Here is a 26789-nt window from a genome sequence, read left to right on the forward strand (position 1 = left end):
AGTATTTGGGGCTAGCTTATTTTCACTTTTATCCCTTTCACTGAATTATGAAACCGTTTGACTAATTTAAAGTTATATATATATATATATATATATATATATATACTATATCATATATATATTTTTTTTTTTTATTTGTTTGTTTATATATGTATATATATATATATATATATATATATATATATATATATATATATATATATATATATATATATATATATGTATTTATATATATATATATATTTATATATTTATATATATATATATATATATATATATTTATATATATATATATATATATATATATATATATATATATATATATATATATATATATATATATATATATATATATATATATATATATATATATATATATATATATATATATATATATATATATATATATATATATATATATATATATATATATATATATATATATATATATATATATATATATATATATATATATATATATATATATATATATATATATATATATATATATATATATATATATATATATATATATATATATATATATATATATATATATATATATATATATATATATATATATATATATATATATATATATATATATATATATATATATATATATATATATATATATATATATATATATATATATATATATATATATATATATATATATATATATATATATATATATAGTCCACACCCTATCGAGTCATCATTAAATAAATTCAAGACTCATATCACTATTTCTGTGTCGAGCTAGTGATTAGTGTCTGAAATAACCCGTTCAAAACCCAGCAATTCCGACTAAAATGTCCACTGCACGAGATAACAGTAGGGTAGTATAGTGACCAATCAAACTCACGGCTTCGTCACCTATTGGCTTCACTAATTTCCAAGTATTAGAACTAAATCTTGCGTTTGGCAAATGGCCAAACTTATCCCGTGGCGTGATTTTGGGAGTCAAATAAAAAAAAACTGCTATCGTAAGTTACTTGTTTGGTGCCCACTAAGGCAGACTTCTATAGGGCATATACCCATTTTTGTTTTGAAATTTTGACAAAGCCCATTCAGTATTTAAAGAGAACCAAGGCAGTAAGCTCAGACAGTAAATTTGAGCTCATTTTTTGTGAGTATCTGGGCTTAATTTAGCCTGTTTTGAACTGAAGAAGGTCTTTACTGTTTTTTTTTCAGCGAGTAAAATTTTGCTCGTTTTACAGAGAACAATAATCCGTCAAATACACCAGTACAGTACTTTATGGCACAAATTACATACCGTTACGCCATACATACACCATTACGGCAGTTATTTTCTCTTGTTCTCGTTTGGGCGAAGTTGCAAAGTGTACTTAATCCTGGCACCATTGGTGTCAACATTTAGTAACAAAATAAGTAGCCCTGGTCGACTGTTGGATCTAGAAGGGTGGAGTGGGGGACCCCGGACCCCCTCCCCCAATATTTTTTTGGTGCTCTCATTCCGTTTTTTTTCTGTTTTTCACTCTTTTTTAAGTAGACTTGTCAATTTGGTCTATTATTGGCGCCCCTCTCCCATTGCTCCCCCCCCCCCAAGATTTTGCTCTAGATCCGCCTTTGCCCTGATCACTGAATCATGAAATCAATTTATTGGAACAAACAGTTGTAAAGATAATTTGGTATGTTATCCCTGTTGCAATTCGATCTTATGATGAGTGCCTGTAATTACACTTTTGAAATGCTTGCCCTCCTAAAAGTGTGTTTGAAATCAAAAGTGTAAACACTTGAAATCAAATATAACCAAATTTTCGGCCTCGTTAATTACAGGATAACAGTATAACAGATAACAGTATACGAGTAACCAGTTCCGTGTGCCATCTTATCCTCACTTGCCCTCCTTTTTGCTGGGTTGCAAAATATAATTACTTCAGGCACTTATGGTGTTAGTGGGTAGTAACCCTTATAACCTTTGCGCCAAAATTAATTGAAAATAACAGTAATTTTGTTTTTTGAGCCATAAGCATCCTTTTTATTGAATGTTTATCAAAGTTTGCTTGGCTAAAGCTATTAATAAATTGGTTAAGTGTAAACTTACAGAACTAAATATGTCTTGAGCAGGGCCATATCCAGGATTGTCGTTCGGGGTGGGGTACACAAAAACGTTTAAAAAATTTGTCTATATACATTTTTGTTAATTTTTTTCGAGCCGGACAAACTTTTTTTTTTGAGTAAGTGGGGGTCAAATAACCTGGAACGAACCTGATGAAAGTACTTAGAAAAATAATGTACTTATAAAAGAGAGGATTCTCTTATTTTCTATGTTCGGTGCTTACGTGTTATCCAGACTACACTCAAGTTCTTGATTTGAGTAAAACCGGTTTTCTGTCTGCGTTCAGAGATAATTGGCTTAGTCTGAGTAAATAAACTAATATGCAGGTATATTTCAATTAAATGTTTAATATATAGAATTGGTTAGGTTAGGTATTTAATATAATGCGTTTTGGGCGACCTGCTTTCCATAATTCTCTGTTGTAGTTTCCATAATTTTCTTACTTAAGTTATCATATTTAGGTATATTTCATTATGATTAAGCTAATTTCACTTCTTTAGTGTGGTCGGGATAACACGTAAGTACCTTGCGTCCTTTATTAGAAGCAAATTAGAGCAAGTTCATTCGGTGTGACATAAAATCAATTTAATTGGAATGTAAGGGATCCGGTCACGCCTGGGATCTGGCCAGCCATTCCTAAGAATTTTCCCAAAGATTCTGGGATTTCAATCCTGAACTTAGGATCTAGGAAGTTGGGGATATTTAGGATCGCTGAGCTGAGGATCTTTTTAATCACTTACTATCTTGGGAGTTTCTATAAGTACCAACTGTCACATAACCCTTTTAATATCAATAGGGATTGTCAGAAATTTATTTACTTAATGTAACAAAAAAAGCTCTTTTTTTGTTATTTTCTCTTATTTCTGTTATTTTCATTTATTCTGTACAACACAAAATGCAAAATTCCCAAATGTTCAAAATTCCGCGACATGGGAGCCATCTCTACTTTATATTATAATATATAAAATGGTACTGCCCATAGAGGATACAAAAAGCGCAAAAGAGGAAGAACTGGAACTGAAATCTAATTTTCATACATCAATAAAGGATAAACTTTGTGCTTTTAAATCCAATTATATAATATCCTTATTATTTAGTGTATTGGATTGTTTTAAAAAAGTTGATATCTTTTGCAAGTGAACTTAAGGATATTTCTAAACTTTATGGACAAATTTCTTAAGGAACCAATCAGGTTTCAAAAACCTGGAGTTATTTGTCTCTCTAGTAATTGTAATGTTATGTCAGTTTATATTTGTCCAGGCCAAGTTGTTAGTACGCTAGATTTTGACCGCGAGGAAACGGGTTCGAGTCATGGTGGCGCAGGTTATTTGTTTTTGAATGGAGGTCTGTGACGTGACTTTATAAGCTCAGCCAGAGACGACCCAGCTCTAAATGGGCACATGGAGAACTCTGGGAAAGGTAAACAGGAAGGGTGTGTCTGGCTCCCAGCCCCCTGTTGCACTTCTTGGCTGAAGGGTCATGAAAATGAGATCAGCATCACCGATAGAGACTGTAAAGTCCAGCGCCGTATTCTTTACCCTTTCGCTTAGTAGTTTGATCGGTTAAACGGTAGAGCAATTTTTCTCTCCAGAAATAGAGAAAAATTTTTTTTGACTTGTAAAAATACGTCATAAAAGCAAACCAATAGAATTCAAACACACTTTTAACATGAAAGTGTAGGAGATTCGTCTTTCTTTTTCTCGTTGATTTTATTGCAATATATATTTTTTTTCTATCTTTTGTTATAAATTAGGGCGTGGATAACAGAGGCACCTACAGCTATAGAGCACAAGTGATACAGGGTTTACTGTGTGTTTAAAAAAAAAGAGACTAGTCCTCTATCGATTGCAACTAATAGCACTTGTTTGCCTTTTCTGTAGTTACACTTGCTATAAGCAACATTCTTAATGGTACTAGGACTATGTACCATTTGATACGATTTTCCCCGTAACCCCACAATTACTCAACTATTTTTTGCACGGTGCTTACTTTTTCGATCACAGAAATACAGTAGAAAGTCGATAATTTGACTTTGAAACCATTAAAATTCGATGTAACACTTATAAAGAAAATTTACTATGTGAACCAAGTCCGTACCCAGAGGGGGGGGGGGTTCCCCCTGAAAAAAAAATCTTAGAGTAAAACCCCCTCCGAAAAAAAAATCCTGGTTACGGCCTTGATGTGAACACTTATAAACGCAAAAAATTTGGCTCAAGAACATTTCGCTATACTTGAAATACAACTTTTTTTTTTGTATGGCAGGCCTGCTGGAGACACAGAGCGAGGGTAACGGAGCCATTTTTGCCGGGGTGCTACCATTTCGACGAACCGTCACTAGCACGAAACGTCATAACATCGAACCGTCAGAACCTCGAACCGTCATAACATTTCGACCATATATTTGCACATCAAGGGGAGTGGGGGTAAAGCATAGTATATATTAAATACGTAACCTAACCTAGGTACCTTCCCCCCCCCCTAAAACCCAAAAAACTAAAGGTTTAAAATTTTATGATGTTATGACGGTTCGAGGTTCTGACGGATTTTTTTGTCGATGCTATGTCGGATTTTGTACTGCTCCTGACGTTCGTGCTCCAGACGGTTCGATGTTATGACGCCTTCCCATTTTTGCCTAAAGAGGAAAAGTGGTAGAGGGTTTACTCTCTCTTCTTTAAAAAAGAAAGAGATTAGTTCACTATTGATTCCAACTAACAGCCCCGCTCTGACTTCTCAAGAGCTGCACTTAAAAGGCTTGCTATAAGCAACATTCCCAATGAAGGTTATTTATAATCCAGTTCTATTAGCAGGCTTCTCTCAATCGTAACAGGATATTTGTTAGGTGATTCGACAGGGTCAATTAATCATACCAATAAATTAAAAGGTGTGGCTCAGAACAGTCCTTACTGTGTTCTTGTTAATATTTGTGATATTTTTGGAAATCTGAAGACATTAATTTTACTGAAAGGATCAATTTTTATCTGTGACGATAACGTTTTCCATTTATTTTCATTTTTGCTTTCGTTTTGAGATAAAACTAAAAATTTTTGAACTCAAAAAGAACTCAAACTTAACTATTCAAAGTGGCACTCACTAAGGAATAAGTGGACGATTTGTGTTTTTGTAGGATTAGCCTTATTTTTACACGTTGTTTAAGTATTATTTCACAACTTTATAAACTGAAATTTGTGAAATAATTTACCATTTTTTGTGCGTCCTTATGAAAATCACTGTGTATTTAAACTAAATTTGGAACTTGTGCAAATGTATATCATCAAACCGTGCTGGTGTATGTAGTTAAAGAACTACCCTCGCAATCCGTAAGTATCCTAAAATTTTTATAGTATAGTGTAATAGAGCGACCTATTCTAGCAATTACGATTTTTTTAGGTCCAGCGTTCTCTCACAATTTCGTTTTTTTTTGTTTTTTTTATTCTTCTTTTTTTGATTCGACTGTTTCTTCTGCAAATAATCGATTTCCCATGTTGGTCACCCATGAACAGGCGACGTTTGTTGGGGGTATGGATATCACAATATCTACATTTATAAAAGTCATATCAAACCCCATTAGTTTTTTTCGTTAAAGCAATTCCTTCAACGTTCGTAAATATTTCCTATAGTGTATTAGAGTGATCCATTCTAGGAGCTAACACTTTTCGAAATATTAAGATATTTCTCGCAATTTTCTATATCGTCTTATATTTCGGCCATTTGTTTTATAAATCGCCAAATTTCATTGTACGTCACTGATAAAGACGCTTCAAATTTTAGGATTACAGGCATCTCGGTATTTTCAGACGAACTTTATTGTCAATTAGTTATCTCTGTTTAAATATCCCAATATATTTTACCTACCTATATAATTGGTTATGTCGGTAGCTCCCAGCCAATCACTAATGTTCAGCTCCGAAGTGAATCGCGTGACGCCATACAACGGCTATCTGAAGCCAAGCAAGTATTCCTCATTGGATTTATTAAGATGGCCACGAATTTTCTGTAACTTTGGCCAGTCTACCCTTTTTTGTCTCACTGCTTAAAGCTGGAACTCTCTTTATAAGTTTTTTTTTCGGGGGGGGCGGGACTTCGATTAGGTTTTGGCGGATCCTAAGCAATGGGTAATTGAAGCAAGACTATGTTCATTTACCAAAAAAAAAATTGAAACATCGTGAGAAAAGTGGTTCGAATTTGAGACTAGTGGTGCAGTTTCTGAAGCTAGTGTTTTCGGTGCCATTTTACAGGGACTAATGGTCCAAATTAGCTAGACTGGTATGCGAAAGAGGCCGGCGGGCCGCGTTCACTACCCTAGTATTTCCGAAAGTTTTGCTTTTGCTTAACTACCTCCTGAGCTGGCAAAAAAGTCCTTCTCTAGAATTTTACCCTATTTACCTTCAGTTTAGAGTTTTTTTTTCTAAATGGGGATGGTGGAATTTTACCTTATATACTCACAGTACAATTTCATTTTTTGTTTGTTTGTTTTTTTTTTTTTTTTCTTATTTTAAGGGTTATCTGGGATGATGCAAAACCGCAATGCAGGTGTGGTTTACTTGTAGATCATGTCGGAACCTATTTTAAATCAGAGAGGAGAGATGGGGCAAAATGAAGAGAAAAAAATTCATCTAGATCATGTTTAAAGCTATTAGATATGGGAGGTAAAAAAGGTGTATATCGTAATTTGACTTGTAAAAGAATTCCATTGTCATGTTTTTAGTGCGGGCGTGGGTATAATAGACTATTGATTTCGTCTCATATTTACATAATTTGTCGGTCTTGGTACAGCAGTTAATAGGCCTATTGTCTGGCCTATCTCTCAAGGTATGTCACTGGTTGAATACTTGATGCTGTAAAGTATGGTATTGTTTCGGGTTTGCCGACATGTTTATGGGCTCTTATTGTGTGAACCTGAAAATTTTCTCGTAAACATTTTTAGGATGTTTGAAACCAGTAGCTGTGAACATAACATTAAATATATCTTCAGGCCCAGGTCTGTTCGAAAAAACAGTTATAAAAATATGTTCTTTACTAATGAACGAATTGCTTCGAGCCTGGTTTTTATATTTATCACGAAAGAGCGGTTTATGTCCACTAGTTTGGACATGTAGGCCGGACACACAAAGTCTGAACACTTAAGAATAATTTTACTGAGTAACCCACGGGCCGGAAGAAGTTACCAGTGTTTAGGGTTGCCACTTTCTTCGCAAGAAAAGTAAAGTAGGATACTGGGTAAATCATTGTCAAATTCATTTGGAGATCAGAGAGGAGAGAGATTGATTTCATCTTATTTTGTATAATTTGTCCGTATTGGTGGAGCAATTGATAGGCCTTGAAATGGGGTCAAATTAAAGAATATGTTAAGAATCTTGGTATTTTTGGGGAAGGAAGGAAGGGCCTGTAGCACTGATCATAAGTATATGAAGACCATCAATATCCTCATGAAAAAAAATGTTTTGTTAAAAGAGATGTGTTTTGTTATCAAAACAATAGTCAGTCATGGCTCAAGCAAGATTACATGCTGTTGTTTCTTACAACTAAAATAAACAGACACAGTGGTTATTACTTGTTATCAACACTGATAATAAAAGGCACAAGAGAATTTATCTGATGGCTTGTCCTGGCTTTGGGTGGCACCAGTCAGTTTTCGTGACGGGTGTTGGTACGACCGGTGCAACTAGAGGGGACTGTGAGCAATTTATTTTAGAGGAAAGTATAGACTCCCAGAACTTGCGCATTAAGTGGAAACGGCTGTCACGTAGGTTTGGCATTTTCATAAGTGGTATACTGCTGCTTGGTTTAATCTTAATTGTCCGTTTAGAACTGCCTCCAGATAGTCGCTCAAGTAGTTCGTATTATGCACTTGTGGGGCCCACACAGGGCACGCATATTCTACGATAGGGCATACACACGTGAAACAATTTAACATTTACACTTTTTTAACTGAGATTCGGAGAAAGCTAACCATCGCAAACTAAAAGTGGGGCCCAGGTGTATTGCAGGTACGTGCACTTTTTTTTCCGAGTGATAAGGGGAATAATAAACCAAAATAAATCTCAGGTGGACCAATAATAAAAAACATAAGTTTTATTCGACAATTTGAATATGAATGGCCCAGATATTCATGAAAATCCAGGATTTCGGAGATCCGGAAACCAAGCTTCCTTTCCGCTCCTCCAAACGTCCCTGACCTGCTGTTGTTTCTTCTAAGAATTTGGAAGAGCTTATACAATTGTTAATATACGTAATATATTTTTTAAAGGTATATTATAAATACTATATATATATATATATATATATATATATATATATATATATATATATATATATATATATATATATATATATATATATATATATATATATATATATATATATATATATATATATATATATATATATATATATATATATATATATATATATATATATATATATATATATATATATATATATATATATATATATATATATATATATTAGGCTATACTTCTTGCTTTTGAGAACAGCTGTTGATTAATGAACACATTTTAAGCATCGTTAAATGATCTACTAATGATCGACTTATACTAAAGATTAGTTTCGTGTGATGACAAGAAAATTATTGCAATTTTGCAACCACAATAGTCTTAAGATTTATGTAATAGTCTTAAGATTATGTTAAGGTTCATAATAATTTTAAGATTTAGAAATGATACTGATTCGTTCATGTAGAAGAGACGGCGGTACACCCGTATTAAGTAGAGTGCCATTTAAAAGTAGAGTGCCGCCTCGGTACATCCGTATTAGCCAGTACAGACTCCAGAAGTGATGTTAGTTAATTATAATGAAGCATAGCAATGATGAAAATATAATACATTAATTTATACCATATATTTGTGCATTAGCGTGGGGGGGGGTAAAGTAACCTAACCTAAACCCCCTCTCCCTAATGTGCAAATATATAGCCCAAATTATACAAGTTCAATGCATTTTGTCACCTCTCATTTGTCTTTGTGGCTATGAAACCGGATCTCTTAGACCCTTACATTCAGCATACTTCTCGAGCGTGCACTGGCTAATACGGAAGTACCGGATGGCACTCTACTTTTCAACTTGCGAATGCCGAAAATCGAGTGTTTGAATGTCCGAAAAGAGGAAGTAAAAACTTGAGCTAAACCAAAAATGGTGTTAATTTTTTTTATTATTTTTACGTATTTCTTTACATGTCAATATGAATATATTTCTTTGGTAATGGTAAATATTTCGTCAAGTATTTATCTAGAGTTGTTGGGCACCACATATTATTCTTCAGTTCCAGTGTCAATTGTCAATTGTCCAGTGTCACTTCCAAAATGTTCTACTGTAAGGTGGGAAAGAATCACTAATCACTCTTTTAGCTAGGTTCCATTTTGAGGAGGCTAAGAACCAGAGGTAAATCATGCATCCACGTGAACTTGTGTTTTCGTGCTAACTTTTTTCAACGGAAGTTTGTCTTCCATCTTTCTCTCATACATCTCTTGCTGAACTTAAGGAAGATGTCTAATTCAATTCTGTTTTGAGACCAAAGTAGGAGTGGATGATCTGGATGATAGAATGCCCGTTTTTGTTGAACATATAGTTGTTTTGAAGAAGCCTCAATGAGCCTCTTGTCTATTAATGTAAAACTCCTTTGTATCTTGTATCACACACACTTGTGGAAGTTTTTGCCCTTTATAATTTAGCTGCTCGTCTTCCCTATAGCCAACTGCTGACTTCGTTTTCCCTCTCTTGACATAAGGCATGTTTTGTTAAGAAAGCATCATTCCGGTTCATTCCTCAATTTTTTTTTTTTTTTTATTTAGGGATGATGGTAACTTTAAATTACTAAAAAGGGATAGACAAACCTTTCTTGCTTTATTAAGAATTAAAAGGTTTCCCTTCCCTGTCTAATAAATCCAAGATATCAAGTACCATTGTACGGATGTACCAAACTTCTTAAATACGGAGCCATTGTTAAGTACTTCCATGATAAATATAAGATTGTTATTTATTTTATTTCGTGATTCATCCGCCATGCCTTACTGAATATTCTCAGTAAGACATTTTTAGTCAGACCGTGAACGATGAACGCCAATATACATTAAATTAATGAGCAGGTGTCCATTTTTAATGGTAACTAGATCATTTCATGATAGTAGCTGTTTAGTTCATCAGTTATTTATATATTATTATATTTTACTGTTATTTCTGTATATTTAAGTATTTCTACTTGCACCAATATGGATTAATTTCATGGGACGGTATCCATTTTTTATGAGTAACTAGATTGTTTCAAATTAGTAGCTTTTGAATTCATCAGTTATTTCTGAATGTTAGTATATTTTACTAATTATTTTGGCAAAATTCTACTTTAGCTACTTTTGGCTACTTTGAAAAGGGGTTAGGTTAGGAAAACGAAAATTTTTAGGGATGGGTCTACAGGCTAAATTATGTCCCGGAAAGGTATTTTGAAGTACCTACTTCCACTCCTTCTCCCTCTAGAGGGTCCTGAAATTTGCCTACATGACAGGTTTATCCCTATTGAAATTTTAACAACACAACATATTACCTTAACTTTCAGTTATCAGTTTCTTTTTTTCTGGTTCTAGTTCTGAAAATGCAGTGCCTGTTATTTGAGCAGAATTCTAATCCGTATCATTTTTTTCAAAATTTAAAAAATGTATTTGCAGATCTTTAAAACCTAATAAGTTGGGATTGAGCAAAGTTGTGAAGCTGGAAACAATTTTGTTGTACTTCATTTAAGCAGAAGATCTATTTTGCAAGGTTTCACTTTTATAATACACAGATTTTTAAAGGTCATGAAAGGTCATCATCTAAATAAAATCTTCCCCCTACAGTGTTGTGAATTGGCACCGCTGCTTATGCAACTATTTTTTTTTTTTGACAATTAAAATATAAAGTCTATTCATTAAGTCTGCAGTAACAGTCCTTCCTAATTAACGGAAGCGGTTTCAAGCTAGCCTTGTCAACTAAATAAAAGATATAAATTAAAATACATCCTCACGTTGGATCTGCTTCTCAGTCATCTACCCTTAAGTCATCAAGGCTGGAATTAATAGTTTTAACAGATCTACGAAGAAATACAATAAATACACATCCAGAGGCCATTAGAGCCATTAGCACTGCATTTACACTTTAGCAAATATATTGATGACATTTTCCTTGTCTTTTATTATGATAAATATTACTTCGTTCGAAATTAGGCTTCCAAAGGTAAAAGTGTGTACGTCGCATGTTTTTCTTTTGTTCGTAATTATGTTTGTACGTAAGTGTGTACGTCACTTTTCTGACTTCCCATCTTAGCTGCAATACCAGATTAAAATGAGTAAGATATCTTAAGCCCGTCTTAATTGGCGTAGTAATCGTGAATATCGAGAATAGCGCTAATATCTCTAAAAAAAAAAAAAAATCTTTCTATTGCCCCATTTCTTAAATATTAGGACAATGCCCGTCACAGATTCTGCATCACTGTTCGAAACACAAAAGGAAGATATTTTCAAAATTACAGGGAAGGACAACTACTCCTCTTCCTAGAACAGTGATTAAGAACAGTGAACAGAGATTAAGATCCGGTATTCCTTGGCTAATGTCTCCGCTCAGTCCAGAGCGTGGAGATCTTTCCTAAAAAAGGGCTCTCTTTGGAATAAAAGAGATGTGGATACATTATGACGGATGGGAATACACAACTTCTAAAAACAGTGAAACCAGGTGAATTAAATGGAAAATTAAGCCGTCCTGGCTAAGTGGACGTGCGCTGGGTTGAGAATTCTTTGTCCAAAGGGCACGGGTTCGTTCCCTGGCGTGGACAGTTATTTGGTTTGGGACGAGGGTCAGTGGTGTGGTGTGACTCTGTAAGCTCAGTCAGAGTCAACACAGCTCTAAATGGGTACCTGGAGAAATCTGGGGAAGGTAAGCAGGAGGGGTGTGCGAAAGCACAGGATGGCTGACCCCCAATCCCCCATTGCACTTCCTGGCTCAAGGGCTACGAAATAGAGATCAGTACCGCCGGTTTGGATCTTAAGGGTCTAGTACGGTCATGCTTACTACTTACTATATGGAAATTGAAGAACTTATTTAAAATAGCATACGCATCTTGTTGTCTGGGGGGGGGGTTGTAGACAGAGCTCCCTTTATATTAATTTGTATTTATTTACCAGTGATTTATTCTAGAAATTTTCTAGTACAGACTTGCTTCAGTGCTTGAAAATATTACAGACTTACAAAATCATAAGTCCGTTACTTTCAGACCTAGATTGAGACCGGTTATGCCAAACCGGTAAAGAGAAATAGAACTCCTTAATACTATTTCAAGGAGTATCCCTGCCAGGTACGGGTGCCATGTATGGGAAAAAAGCATTGCCTCTCTCCAGAACGTGATGAATCCAACATAGGGCAGTTTCAATAATGAATAGGCCAAAAAACTATTTGATTACGAAGTAATATTGCACGCCCTAAAATTAGACAATCTGTCTGAAAATTCTAAAGTTGGACAAATTTATTCTGAAAAAATGAAATCCACCGCCATGTTTGCCACCATATGGTCACAGAAATACCCTTACTCGTTCTCAATCCCGCTCTCAGTGGTTTAGCTAGGGGAGGCAAGGGGAAATCTTTCTTTAAAGATCTTTCATACTTATATTTTGGTAGTAATAGGGGGGGGGGGTCAAAAACCAATATTGTCCCCGGGAACTGAAAACCCTAGCTACCCCTCTGTTGGCTCTAGTACCAACAAAAGGGGGAACGAATCGTTTATTTAACTCTTTTGTGGCATATTTTGTTACTAAGTACCTACGTTACCATATTATTAACTACTAACAACTCACCGCAGCACCAAGCCACTTGAGGCCTACACAGCTACGCACGCTCCTCCTCCACCCCAATCTATTCAAAGTCTCCCTGTTTATACCCTCCCAGGAAGTCCCCATTTCCCTTAACTCTTTCTTTATGACATCATCCCACCCCAACTGCGGACGACCTGCTTTCCATTTAGCCCCAGACGGTTGGCCGAAAAGGACAATCTTCGGAGATCTGTCATCCTTCATCCGCTGAACGAGTCCTGGCCATATCAACCTTTCTCTTATTATAGCCCTAGAAAGCGGGGTCGAACCACACTTTTCGTACAGCCTACTGTTTGAAACGCGGTCAGTCAGTCGGGTACCCTGAACAATCCTTTGGCAACTTCTCCGGAAAACATCTAGCAAATATTCATCCGCTTTTCGGAGTGCCAATGCTTCAGAACCATATTTGACCACTGTCATCACCGCAGCTTCCAATATTCTAATCTTGGTTTGCAGACTTATATACCTATTCTTCCCAACTTTTTCAACTGTGAAACAACACCACTGCTCCATGCTGCACAGATATGACAGTGAATTCACACGGCCTTGCATTTTTAGGATTGCCTAAACTGAGATGCGGGACCCCTGGTGGCGGGGGACTCTAACGCCCCCACTGGTGATCGGGAGAATATAAAATTCGATATTGTATCAACTTCTTAATTGTATGGTTTGAAATTCTGGATATTAGAGTTCTATACTGAAGAATTGGATGCTTGGCTGTATCACTGTAGCGCTACGCAAAGCAATGAATCCTAAGTATTCATAGGAGCTCCCTCTGCATGTGTCTGCCTCAATTTGCAACTCCTTATTACAAAATGCAGTTGCTACTGGGAGTATTGGTTAAAGGTATATGATCAAGTTGCTTTATACGAAAACGACTTATTTTTATACTTTTCTTGTGTAACTTGTGACTGGAAATTTTTCTAAACATTAGTGTGATAAAATATGCTTTTTCAAATGCAAAATCTAGTTATTCAACATTTTATGTAATCTTAACGTTCTAGAAAATGCGACAATTTGCCAAAGGATAAACAGATGGACTTAAGTTATGGACTTATGGGCTGGTGTTATTGGACTCTTAGAGAAGAGTAAAACACATAGAAAGTTAAAAATAAAAATATGGAAAAAAGAAGCAATAGCCTTTAGCTACATTTATTAAAAAGTAAGACACTGTTACCCTTATATTTTTCTACCTGTCTTGTTTCATAGGTATGAAAACTCGGGTTTAGTAAAAAAAAAAACACTAACAAAAAAAAAAGCTAAAACATGAATAAAAATATGTAGGAATGAAAGAGCCAGAGACAGATAGATAGGAAAAAAAATCTGTACTTGTATGATATATCCCCAGCAGCTCAAGTTGTTCATGCATTGACGCACTGTAAACCGGTTTCTTTCGCTAGTTTCTTTTAACATAGCGTGAGAAAAGAAAGAGAAGTGACAGAATATATGGGAATATATAATTTGGGCTATATATTTCCTTATTAGGGGGAGTGGGGTAAAGAATTTCGACAGTGTGAAATCAGAAAAAAAAATCTTACTTCATAGTATCAGAATAATTGTAACTAACACATTTTGCATGCAGAATCGCTGTACTTTACCCCCACCCCCCTAATGTGCAAACACATAGCCCAAATTGGTTTCCAAAGTATTATTTTTTGTTCATACTTAGGTATATTTTATTAGGATTAACCTAACTTCGCTTGTTGAGCTGCAGGGGGTATATCATACAAGCATCAAAAAGACTAAAAGTTTGGTACGAAAGCATCTCCTTCCTGTAATCGAAAAAAAAAAGAAAAAAAAAATGTTGTTAGACTGTTAGGTTATTAATGATACTTTTGTTATTCAAAGTTGAATGTGGATTTGACCACTTATAATTATTTCTTTTTCAGGGCTCAGCAAAGAAACCTCAGAAATTTTGCCTCAAAATCTGGGACTCCTACGAGTCGAATCCCTGACGAAAGTGACTCTGGTTTCCACGGGAGCTCAAGTACAAGATCGCTTCACCACCAAGGCCATTTAGGTCGACTCAGCTCCGAATCATTATTGGATGACTCAGGTCCTCAACCTCTGTACGTAAACGCTCCCCCTAAGCCAAGACGGTTGAATAATAGTATTGAAGAATCCCCAGAAATGGCTTTTGTTCCCATTCAAGTTCCTAAGCAACCACCTCGTCCTCATAGTGCTGACTTTTTAGAAGCTGAAATGCCGAGCAAACCGAGTCGACCGAGTTTGAATCGTCCTAAGTCTAGCCTTGAAAAGGTTGACTACAATCAGTACTGGGCAGAGGAAGGGTATGCTCAGCAGATGCGAAATATTGTCAAATATAAAAATGCTTACACACCGCCAGTTCAGTCCGAGGAGGTGGCTTTGGACTTTCGGTATGGACCGGGGATGGTAAGTAATTTCGTCCCTGGATCTTCTCAGGGTCCCAGCAATAATAGTCCATGGTACGTTACCGAGGCTGGAGTAGGGGATAATCCAGTAGGGAATACTCTTTCTAGAAAGGGTCTACCCATGGAAAAGAGACATGATGACCATCAATTTAGAGATAGTGAAGATTTTGAATCTTCGAATCGAAGTGCTTCTAGAAACCCGCCGTTTGATGTGAGGCGCAACGTGACGTACCTAGATCGTTCTCATCATGCGAATGACCATTCAAACGTTAGAGACGTTATAGACCATAATCCAAATAGTAAAAGTGAAAGTGTACATATAAAGAATTTGGGCTCAAGGCAAAGGCGTAATATGACTCCCACAATGCGTAAGGAGTGTTGCACTCCTAAGGTATGTGAAGCTCCAAGTGTTATTACAAATGAATCAAATTTTCCAACTCCGTCCGGTAGATATGACAATCGAACTCTTAACCTGAACGTATATGATAAAAATTTTCCTAGTGCTTACGGCAATCAAGTTTTTTCAATGTACAATCATGTTGAAGACAATCCACAAAGCTATGATACCAAACATCCTAAAATGCTACCAGCAGAATGTGAACGCAAAGCATCTCATGGTTATTTAAGCGATAGAGTGACACCTGTGAATTATGAAGCTGAAGATGACTCTGATCCTAGACGGAAAAATAAACGAGAAGCAGCACCATCTAATAATGGCAATAGTGTATTTACAGGTGGTATTTATCCTAGGACTAACTCAGATACAAATTATCAGCATAGCGGTGTAAGAACTCCTGTTTCATTCGGTGCTGAATTCGAAATTCCGAAGCATCAAACAAACGATCGGTTCAGCGGGAATTTTTCTAAATACGATTTTCAAGATAGTAATTTAGTTGGAAGTCAGAAAAGATGTACTGATGAATCTAAAAGAGAAAGTGATCTTAAAAGTGCTAAGAAAGAACATTTAAACTACATAACAGTAGATAAAAGTAAGGCGGCCAGTATTAGTAGAGACAACTTTAATTCTTCTGAAAATGGCAAAAAACTACCTACTTCTTCTGTCCAAAATTTTCTGCAACAATTTACTAGTAACGACGATATCGACGACAATAACGAAAACCAATCAATCAATAATACTAGTGCATACCTTCACTCCTATAATCCTCATTATTCCTATGAAACTACCTCTAACGATTCCGCAAGAGATTCTGGTGCAGATAACGCACATTCCGGTGCTCAGTACGGTGAAAGTTATTTAGATCTAAGTGTAACAAGTGCCAATAACATTCTTAATGAATATGAAAGGAATACTCTCCTTAAGGAGTATAGTGGTCCCTTGAAGGATAGTTCTAGGACGAAGGAGCTGAAGAGTGGGGATGACAACGCAGAACTACTTTTTGAGAAGAAGAAGAGTTTAGAGGCTCAGGCCTTTCCGACTTTAGCTAAGACAGAGGAGATTTCCTTAGACATCAAGAAAAGCTCTCTTTGGGCTTCGTATATAAACCCTGTTGAAAGTTTTGCAGCTATTTTGTCTACTTCACACGATAACCTCATAGACGCTTCGAAGAAAGAGGAAGAAGTTGGCTTCATAAGATCCAAAAGTGCACGTCTACCGAGCAAGAAAAATGACGTGGACACGGCCAATTCTGTAAGTTCTTTGAATTTCTCTTCTTTTTACTCTTAAGCTTTGTAGGGTGTGAGATGTTTGATAATGTGTTGACTACAGATGGCTTAAAACTTCTGACGGAGATCGAATTTCGAGGCGATCGACTGTTCGGTTTCAGTTCCACCTGATGAAAAATTTCTATTTTTCGTCCCGTGACCCGTTGTTCTGTTTTAATGTCCCGTTAAAAGTGAATATTTAGTTCGTCTCTCCGGCTGAAAAATTGTCTTTACAATAAATAAATAAAATAGTTGTTTGTAAATAAAATGAATAAAATAAAATAGCTGTGTTAAAATAAATAAAATAATTGTGCTTACAATAAATAAATAAATAATTAATAAAAGCTTACTGTTTATGCAACAATAAAAACATACCATTGGTGCTCATTTAGGTATTTGACTTTTGACTTTATTTAACATAAAAAAACAAATATATAAACCATTACAGATATAAATCACTACGCCAGGGAAAACAATTTAATTATTTCTACCTTATTTATTCGTAATGCCTATCTAAGTTCTCTAGTAGCGCAGTGAACTCATCTTTGCTTGGTATTACGGGGCCTAGGGTTCGATCCCAGCTGCCGCAGTTTTGATAAAGAAGAGGACCTGTAGGTTAATTCCACGAAACATCTATCGAGGCCATATAACCCACAAGTAGCCCAAGAGGAACTATTTGATTTAATTTTAGACTTACCGAAATTAAGTTTAGCTATCATTTTAGGTAGAGAAATGTTCTCGGAAGACTTGGAATGTTAGATAGATAGCTACTTTATTTATTTTATTTTTACAAAAAACAACAATATATATAACTATATTCTTCAAAAAACTAAACAACCACATAAAATACTAAAGTTCTGTGAGTGGCTGGACTTCTAACCACCTTTTAACTTAAAATTATAAAACAAAAAAATAAAAACATATATATATATATATAAATATATATCCAATTGTATCCAAATATTATAGTATCTAATAATCAGCAATAAATCTAAACAATAAGAGCAAATACATTATCTTAATCAAACCAGAAGTGACATGCGTAATAAACAGTAAATATAAATGTAAGAACGACTGGCTCAGTTGGTTGGCCAACAGACCAGCGTTGCCAATGCAGTACAATTATGCCGTTTTTTTCATACAATTTAAAAGTCTGGCTAGACCCCGGCGCAGCGCCGATAAGGGAAGGCCGGTGGTGGCGGGGCTAAAAATAGCAGAGGTGGTGTGCCGCCTCCGGTGAGATGTCGGCGGCGCGCTGGCGGCGCAATGTTGACCGAAAACATTAATATTTTCATCAGTCTTTCTCAAATCCTGGCTTGAATTTACGGAAGATTCGGGCCTATTCATGAGTTAAAAACTTCGCAAGTCGCTGGCTGGACGCTGGTCTTCTTTGTTATTCATCAAGAGAAGTAGAAATCTGGTAAAGACAAAATGGCTGTGGTATTTTGGAACCCTTGCATAATAGCTGTATAAATAGATAATAGATTCGCCGTGGCATTCAATAAGATCCAAGGAATCTAATTAAAGTGAGCACGCAACAAAACTAAATTAGGCCAGTAGCCTATGAGGAATAAAAAATACCCAAGACAATGAACAAGTCCCAATGGGGGGGCCCTGGGTCTATCCAAATATTTATATGGTTTCCCAGGGAATTTGATATCATTTTCTTCCATCTCTGCTTTAGATGAAAAAAAAAATAATTAGCTTTTGGCATCTCTGCTTGCAATTAAAAAAATTAAGGTATTATCATTTTTAAATGATAGCCCCCTACCCCCCCCCCCCCTGCTATAGGCAATAACATACAATTTTTTTTTTATAAATCATATTTTTGGGGTCACTTCCGTTTCAATCTTCAATTCCCAACCTTGTCCTTGTACATAGGCTACAGCTAAATTTTGTCTCAAAAGAATGTTTTTTTTTGGGGGGGGGGGGGTAAAAATTTTTAAGAAAGAAGATTGTATTTTCTTTAATCTATCAAGCGTTCAATAATTGTGTATTAAACATTAAGAAAATGTATTTAAAAATAACAAAAGAAAACAAAATTCTACAAACTTACGATTCAGCTGTCGCAACAATCTGTTGACTATCAGTTTCAAAATCCAACTGAACCTGCATAGTGTATGCGTTCTGTTCAACTTAAAAATGAAATTCTTGAGTACGAATAATGTAAGAATCTTATTGCAATTGGGAAGCTGCATTAAAAATGGTTTCGTGGTAACAGTTCAAACAGTTCGTGGTAACAAACTGTAAGAAAGGAGCTACCTGGCTCAATGGTAACCGAAACTCTAAAAAACGGATACCAATTTTGTTACCAATAGATATATCAGAAGAATCGGATTTCTATGCTGATTTCAAATTATAAATTTCGTCAGGTTTAGTATTACCCATCCAAAGTAATGAGCCTGAGAATATTTACCTTATTTTCGAAAAAGGCAGGAAACACCCCCTAAAAGTCATAGAATCTTAATGAAAATCGCACCACCAGATTCAGCGTTTCAGATAACCTTGTTGGAGAGATTTAAAACTCCTATATGAAAAAATGTGGGATTATGTATTATTTTCTGCCAGAAGAAAGACGACTGCGTGTTAATTTGTTTTTTTTTGCTACCCAGGGGTGATCGTATCGACCAAGTGGTCCTGAAATATCGTGAGAGGGCTCATTCGAACGGAAATTAAAAGTTCTAGTGCCCTTTTTAAGGGACCGGAAAAATTGGAGGGTAACTAGGCCCACTCTCACGCTCATTTTTCCAAAGCCACCGGAACAAAATTTTGAGATAACCATTCTGTTCAGCATAGTCGAAAAATCTAATAACTGTGTCTTTAGGTGTAAAATGACCCGCCACAGTCCCCGGGGGAAGGGCTGCAAGTTGTGAACTTTGCCCATGGTTTACATATAATATTTGTTATTGGGAAGCATACAGCCATTTTGTTTGGGGGGGGATGTTATGCTTGGGGGGATTTCTATGGGAGAATCTTCGTTTGGGAGAGAAATTTCTGATGAGTGAATATTCTAGGGTAAATGTTACAATGAGGGGTTTTGACAGAATTACTATACGAAATTATTATTTTTAATTATCTTACATTTTTTCGCCAAATTTTTTGTATGGAGATGTTCCGGGGAAATTATCCGGGGGCTTTTTCCGTGTGTTTTATTTTCTGGGAAATAATTTCCACGGAAGGGGGCATTTCTGGAGAGATCGAGAAACCGATTAGAAATTAAAGTCTCATTCTAATGAAAAAATGCTAAGAAGAATTTTTCAGGGTGAATCATCCACAAGCAATTTTGCAAAACGGGGGATTCTCAGCGAGGAAGGAACTGTCTGGTGGGAATATGACGGTGGGGGTGCACTTTACGTTGGATGGAATTTCCACAGAAGAGTTTTCCGTGAGGGGGAGGGGTATATTTCATAAAGGGTGAGTCTGATTTACCGGCATTATTTGAAAAACGAACAGAAATTATGTCATATATGAAGGGTTGCTCCCTCCTCAATACCTTATTCTTTACACTAAAATTTGACTGTTTACTAAAATTGAATTACAGGGGCCGTTTAATTAGAATATGAAGCTTTTTAAAAGTGCTAACAGCTTTAACGTAAAGAGCAAGGTATTAAGAAAGGGACGACCCTTCATATCTGGAATAAATCTGCCAAAATTAATATACAAATTGTGTTTTAATTTTTCATGCACAGTCAGCCAAAATTGAACCTGCATTAGTTTGACAAATTGTTCAGAAATTAAATTAAAAAAAGTTTTTTTCAACTGTAAGTAAGGAGCGACATTAAAACTTAAAACGAACAGCAATTAATCTGTTATAAAAGTGGTTGTCTATTTCACAACGCCTCGCTCTTTGCGCTAAAGTTTGACTCTTTTTCAACACTCTACTTAAAAAAAAAACTTTAGCGTAAAGAGCGAGGCGTTTAGGAGGGGACAGCCCCTTCCATACACGGAATAATTGCTGCTCGTTTCAAGTTTTAATGTCACTCCTTACTTTTAGTTAAAAAAAAAACTGTTTTTTTTTATTCAATTTCATAAAGGAGATACTTTTTGTCAACATATGAACAACCGTGTATATTGCAATTGTATCTGTCCGGTTTATATGCAAAGTAACAAAACAGAGGAAAATTAACGAACAAGCGAGTGGTGAAGAATTATAGTATACAAAGTAATATTTGGTAGGGATAGTCACTTGTGATATATTACTATAGGTGGCACCGTGAAAGAGTAAATTGATCTTAGTGAAAATCACACCATCAGATTCAGCTCTTCAGAGAACACTATATTAGAGACTTCAGTCCCCCCCCCCCCCCCTCCTACACCCATATTCCCCCAAAGACATCTGATCAAAACTTTAAAATTGCCATTCGATTCAGCATAGTTGAAAAGTCCAACAATTATGCCCCTGGGGATGAAATGACCCCCGCAACCTTTTTAGAAAAAGAAGTAAGTTATTCAAGTTGCCCATTATTTCCATATAGCATTTGTTATTGGGAAATAAACAGAAAACTTTTTTTGATGAGGGGAAGTTACTGCCGGGGGTTGGATGATTTTCCTCAGGGAGAATTTCCCGTATAAATTTTACGGGAGGAACTTTCAGGGAAAATTTTACACTTAGATGGGGGGAGGGGGTATTTCCTGACGTGATTTAAAAAGTAGTCAGAAATTAAATTTATAAAATAAAGTAATAAATAATAAAATACAACATGAAAGAACAGAAATTATTCCGCATACGAGGGGGGCTGTCCCGTCTTCAGCGTTTGCTCTTTACGCTAAAATCTGACTTTTCGTCGTAATTCTATAAGAAAGACTGCTCAATCACAAGAGCCGTTGAATTTGAATGACAAGTATTTTTAGAGAACTTCCAGACTTTACCGTAAAAAGTGAAGGTTGAGAAAGGGGTAGCCCCCCTTCATATACGAAACAATTCCTGTTTGTTTTAAGTTATAATGTTGCTCTTTAATTTCAGTTGCAAAAACTTGATTTTTTTTTAAATTTCCCGAAGATAAAACGAGTTAAAAAACGTAGGTAAACATTCCAAAGGAAATTTCCTTTCTAAAAGTCCTTTTCTATCATTATCTCTTGCTGTTGTTTCCAAGCAATAATCTATGTCCAATTATTCTACTGTTTCTCTATTTTCGCCAATCGTCCCCAAGAGATTAGATTTACCTTGTTACAAAAGTGAAAAGGAAATATATGGCTTCACCTACTGTTTTTATGTTTTCCTAGGCTCAGCTAACAGTCTTGTTTTGTATTCCCATGAAGATACTTAATGGATTGCAGGGTCACTGTGCCCTAACTTGTGAATTCATTGGTAATTATCAGGTTCAGTTCTTCTTAGTAGGAGGATGAGGATAAACTAGATAAGGATACAGCTATGTTAAGGGTAAATTAGAGAAATTGTTGAGAAGCAAATTTCGAATTTATTATCTTCCTTAATGTTGAGATCAAGGCCGTACCCAGGATTTTTTTTCGGAGAGGATTTTACTCAAACTTTTTTTCGGGGGGGGGGGGTTACTCGAAAAAACCTCAAAAAACGCCTACAAAATTTTTTTATATCCATTTTGTTACGTTTTTATGAGCCAAAAAAACATTTCGGGAGGGGTTCAAACCCCCCCTAGCCTCCCCTCTGGGTACGGCCTTGGTTGAGATAAAATATTTTGAATAAAGTTTTGAAATAAATAAAATGAACGAAATAAAATAAATAAATAATTAGTAAATAATTAAAATGAAATATTGAAATAAAACTTCCCTAAGGAACATATAACTGGCATGTGTATTTCTCTACAAGATCTGGCGGAAAATAATTTAGATTTATTTAGGGTTTTTCCACAACTTTTCTTTATTTACGTTTCGTAGAATATAATATTAATTTTGATTTTTAATAAGGTTCTTGTCCCTGTAAGAAATAATCAAACTCTCTATACATAGCACTATAGAACAAGAAACAAAAAGGTTTGCTTTTGTGTTAATTGAGGATTTTTGTTGGAATTTAATCAGTTGGGCTAAAATTTAATTGCTTTCTCTGTGAAATTTGTTTCAGCAACTTTTTATTGGCTAATGAGAGTCGATGTCTTATCTAGTATTTTTGTTTGGGGGGGGGTCAATTTTTCGGATGAGGGAACTATGAAATAAACTTTACAAAAATCTTCAAAACTTGGTTATATGCATTTTGTTAGTTTTTTATGAGTCGGGAGAGTTTTTTTTTGGGGGGGGGGAGGGATCAAACCCATTACCCACAACACCAAACCCACCCCCTACCCCTCTGGATACGGCCCTGATGACAGTTATTGAGTGTGTTTCATGTTTGGTGCAATTCCACTACTAGTCAGACGGCTACTTTTTTTTTAATATTTTTCGCACTTATTTGTTTTCATAGCCTTTTAGGTATCCTGAAATTTCCTTATCGTTTTTCATAAAACATCCCGGCATCCCCGAAATTGTTTCCCTCGAAAAGTTTCCAAAGCGAAAAATTGTAAAGAAGAAAAAAAAAACGAGTTTAATCACAGCCAGTAAAAAAAGAAGAATGGAGTGTAAATATTTCGGTCGAGACCTCCGGTCAACTGCCCTTAATGTAGAACAGTGGCGGATCCAGGATTTTTTTTAGAGGGGTGGGGGCGCAAAATATTTTGATCCGATAAACTTGCGTTAGGAGTAATTTTAATTAACGCAAACTTGCGTTAATTAAGTAAATTACACTGCTTTAGACTATGTTGGGGAGGGGGGGTGACCCCATCGCCCCCCCGCTGGATCTGCCACTGATGTAGAATCGGGAATAAAGGGCAACTTGCATTGCTTCGAAAGGTCCTCTTTTATCCTAGCGTTTGGTTTTAAGGTTTGTCAGTTCATATTTCCATGTGGGCTTTTATCTCTATTTTTATTTCTTACCCCTGATTCCCCACTGAGGACGGTTGAGCATAGGTTGTGACCCGAATATTTGCATAACATTCTTCTTTTTCACTGGGCGCGAGTATCTTCATTCATTTCTTCTTTATGAGTTTTTTCATTTTGTTATTCTTTACAACTGTGGTCTCAGAAAATATCTGCTTGAGGAATTAAGATTTTATTCTATGATTTTGTTCAAAACTCTGTCATACTATGTGCTTCCTACATGGCATCTCAATCATGCCTAATATATTCGACTACCACACAGTTATCTGACATCTTTATTTGTTGTAACGAAACCTACTTTATAATCAGTCATTGAAGGGTATGCCCAATTGTGTAGTATAGTATATTTGACACACAAAAAATCCCACAGGGCTGAGGTGACAAAGAACTAAATAAAGAAGAAAACAGTGTACACAAACAGCTAAAAGAATCAATTAAACAAATTAAGAAAAATGATTAAAACAAGAAAAACCACATACAAATACACTAATATAAAGATAATTATTGTAGAATACCCTCCTGCTGGGTCAGGCACACACGAATAAACCAGGCCAGATTCCTACTACTAATAAAACATCCATTTCTCCAACAATTTTTCCACCCAAAACCCTTTATCAACTCCGAATTTTTTTTCTCTCTCAAATTCCTTAACACTTCACGCTTCCCCAGAAAATGCAACAAATTCTGCCTAAACAGTGGCTAGAATTTAAAGTAAAGGCCTTCTAGAAAGTGCTGAAATGAGTGGAATGATATTTTTCCGTATGCGTCATCTATATTTTTATGCAGATTTATATATTGGTATGCCATAGATGTCAGTAATGTATTTTCGTTACCAGGCTATATATTTTTGAACGGCATTCATTGCTGTCCTCATGTTGGTCCTACATTTATAACTACCCTAAAAACCATTTTCTGACGACATTTTAATCAAACCCGAAACGAACAAATAATCACAACAAATCTTAAGGTAACAGATTGTAATATAAGTAAAAGGAAAATGTTTAAAATATATTCGGTTTTCAGTAAACCGTAAATGACGCAATAGCCTTTAAAAGCTTTATGAATGGGTAGGGGGGGGGCAGCTTTTTTCCGAAACTTATTTTTTGGATTTTTTTTTATTTAAAGTTCAGCTAGTTTTTGATTGCCAAAGTTTTATTATTAGTTAATAGAATGAATATTTTTTTCAAATTTTCAGCTTAAGAATTAAATTATGGGATTCAAATCAAATTCTCAATTCGCATAAGGTGATCTGAGCGCTGGATTTGATTTAATTCAGCATAATCACTGCATAAATTTTGTTTAATTTGAAATAAGGTTTAGGACGGTTCTTGAACTAAGCTTCGATTCCATGGCAATCTCTGTATTATATCTCTGTATATTGCAGTCGTTCCGGAGATATTACGCATGCGCCATTTTGACAACCTGGATGTGCTTAGTTTCGTTTGATTGAGTTTAATATCCCCCTCAATATTTCCTGGAAAAAAAAATGAACCCTCAGATAGCATCCGGATTATGCCCTTGATCTGGATAACGCTGCAATATACCAGAGCTTCTGTCACGATCACTTTTTTCAAAACATCCTCTACCGCCACCTCTTTTATTCATTCTAGTGCAGGGATGCTTCTACAGATTTAACATCCAACCGCTCTTCTATGTTTCCAATATAGGGCCCTTCTTAATTCTCACGGCTAATTAAATTATATTCTCAAGTATAATTTAAGTGGCTAACATCAAATCCGGTATTTAAACAAAAACAAAAACTTAGTTGCAAATTTTAACTGTAGACAAAGTACAGATGTCGGACTGAGCATTTTTTCGGTAGCCGATAAATCTGACACTTGTGCTCGCCTGTCTTCAGTTTCTTCTAAAAATGTTTTCATGAATGTTGCCTGTTAAAAGCAAGCTTATTCAGAATATTTGATCTTTACAAAATAAATTCAATAGAATTAGATGTAATATGTTAAGTAATCATAATTTTGCTTGTTATTGCTAATCAGTTTTGAACCTATGATCGTTTGATAAATTTTGTTTTATAAACATGGATAAATTTTTGGAGTAAATGGGCTGAAGAATAAACAGGGCAACACTGTCTTTCAGCATACATCACCATCATCACGAATAGTTTCAAGGATTGTGAGTTGAATGCTTTCTGTTGAATTGCATCCAAGCGTAAAAATTGGTGGTATGGGGTAATACCCCGCAATTATTGAAAGTTTTATACCATTTATAATTGAAAGCTACCACTATAGAATGGTAGGAGTCGTCCAAATTGATTTTGAATTTTAACCCATCTGGAATTGTTGTTTAGTGAGATACGCCTCTTCCCATTTATTGAGGCACATCTCTTTCAGTACATATTTTAGGCTTGAGAGGCAAGTTGATGGATCAATTAACTCTATAAATTTATAAATATATTATATATTAACTCTATATAATATCAAAATCGGAAGAATTGTATATAGAAATAAAATATATATTTGGTAAGTATGTGATAAGTATGTAGATATGTGGACAAATTCTCTGGCAAATTCAGAAGCAATTTGTCTCAATTGTTTAAGAAAGACTGCTCAGACACAATGGTGTTGAATTTGAATGACAAGTATTTTTAAAGAACTTTCAGATTTTAGCGCAAAGGGCGAAGGTTGAGAAAGGGGTAGCCTCCCTTCATATACGAAATAATTTCTGCTTGTTTTAAGTTATAATGTTGGTCCTTTTTTTCAGGTGCAAAAACTTGATTTTTTCTACATTTTACCCAAAGTGAAACGAGTTAAAAACATAGGTGAATATCCCAAAAGGAAATTCCCTTTTTAAAACTCCCTTTCTCTGTATATCTGTTGCTGATTTGTTTCGAAGCAGTAGTCTATATCCAATTATTTGAGATTTTTTCTATTTTCGCCAATGTTCCCCAAGAGATGACAT

General features: G+C 35.3%; 1 protein-coding gene across 5 annotated transcripts in view; it reads left to right on the forward strand.

Annotated features, from left to right (window-relative positions):
• The window catches only part of LOC148940973 (uncharacterized), a 368976-nt gene that overhangs the window by 81642 nt on the left and 260545 nt on the right, over positions 1-26789 (forward strand). For all 5 annotated transcript variants that reach the window (XR_016143387.1, XM_089105391.1, XM_089105390.1 and 2 more), the window contains exon 5: positions 14820-16971. Coding sequence is in view for 4 of the 5 variants with exons in the window: in XM_089105391.1 (XP_088961517.1) it covers positions 14820-16971 (2152 nt within the window). In the remaining variant the exon portion in view is untranslated. The remainder of the gene's footprint in view (positions 1-14819; positions 16972-26789) is intronic.

The sequence above is a fragment of the Artemia sp. Qi Xiang Cuo genome, chromosome 19, assembly GCF_049724085.1.
Source record: "Artemia sp. Qi Xiang Cuo chromosome 19, ASM4972408v1, whole genome shotgun sequence".
NCBI classification, from domain to species: Eukaryota; Metazoa; Arthropoda; class Branchiopoda; order Anostraca; family Artemiidae; genus Artemia; species Artemia sp. Qi Xiang Cuo.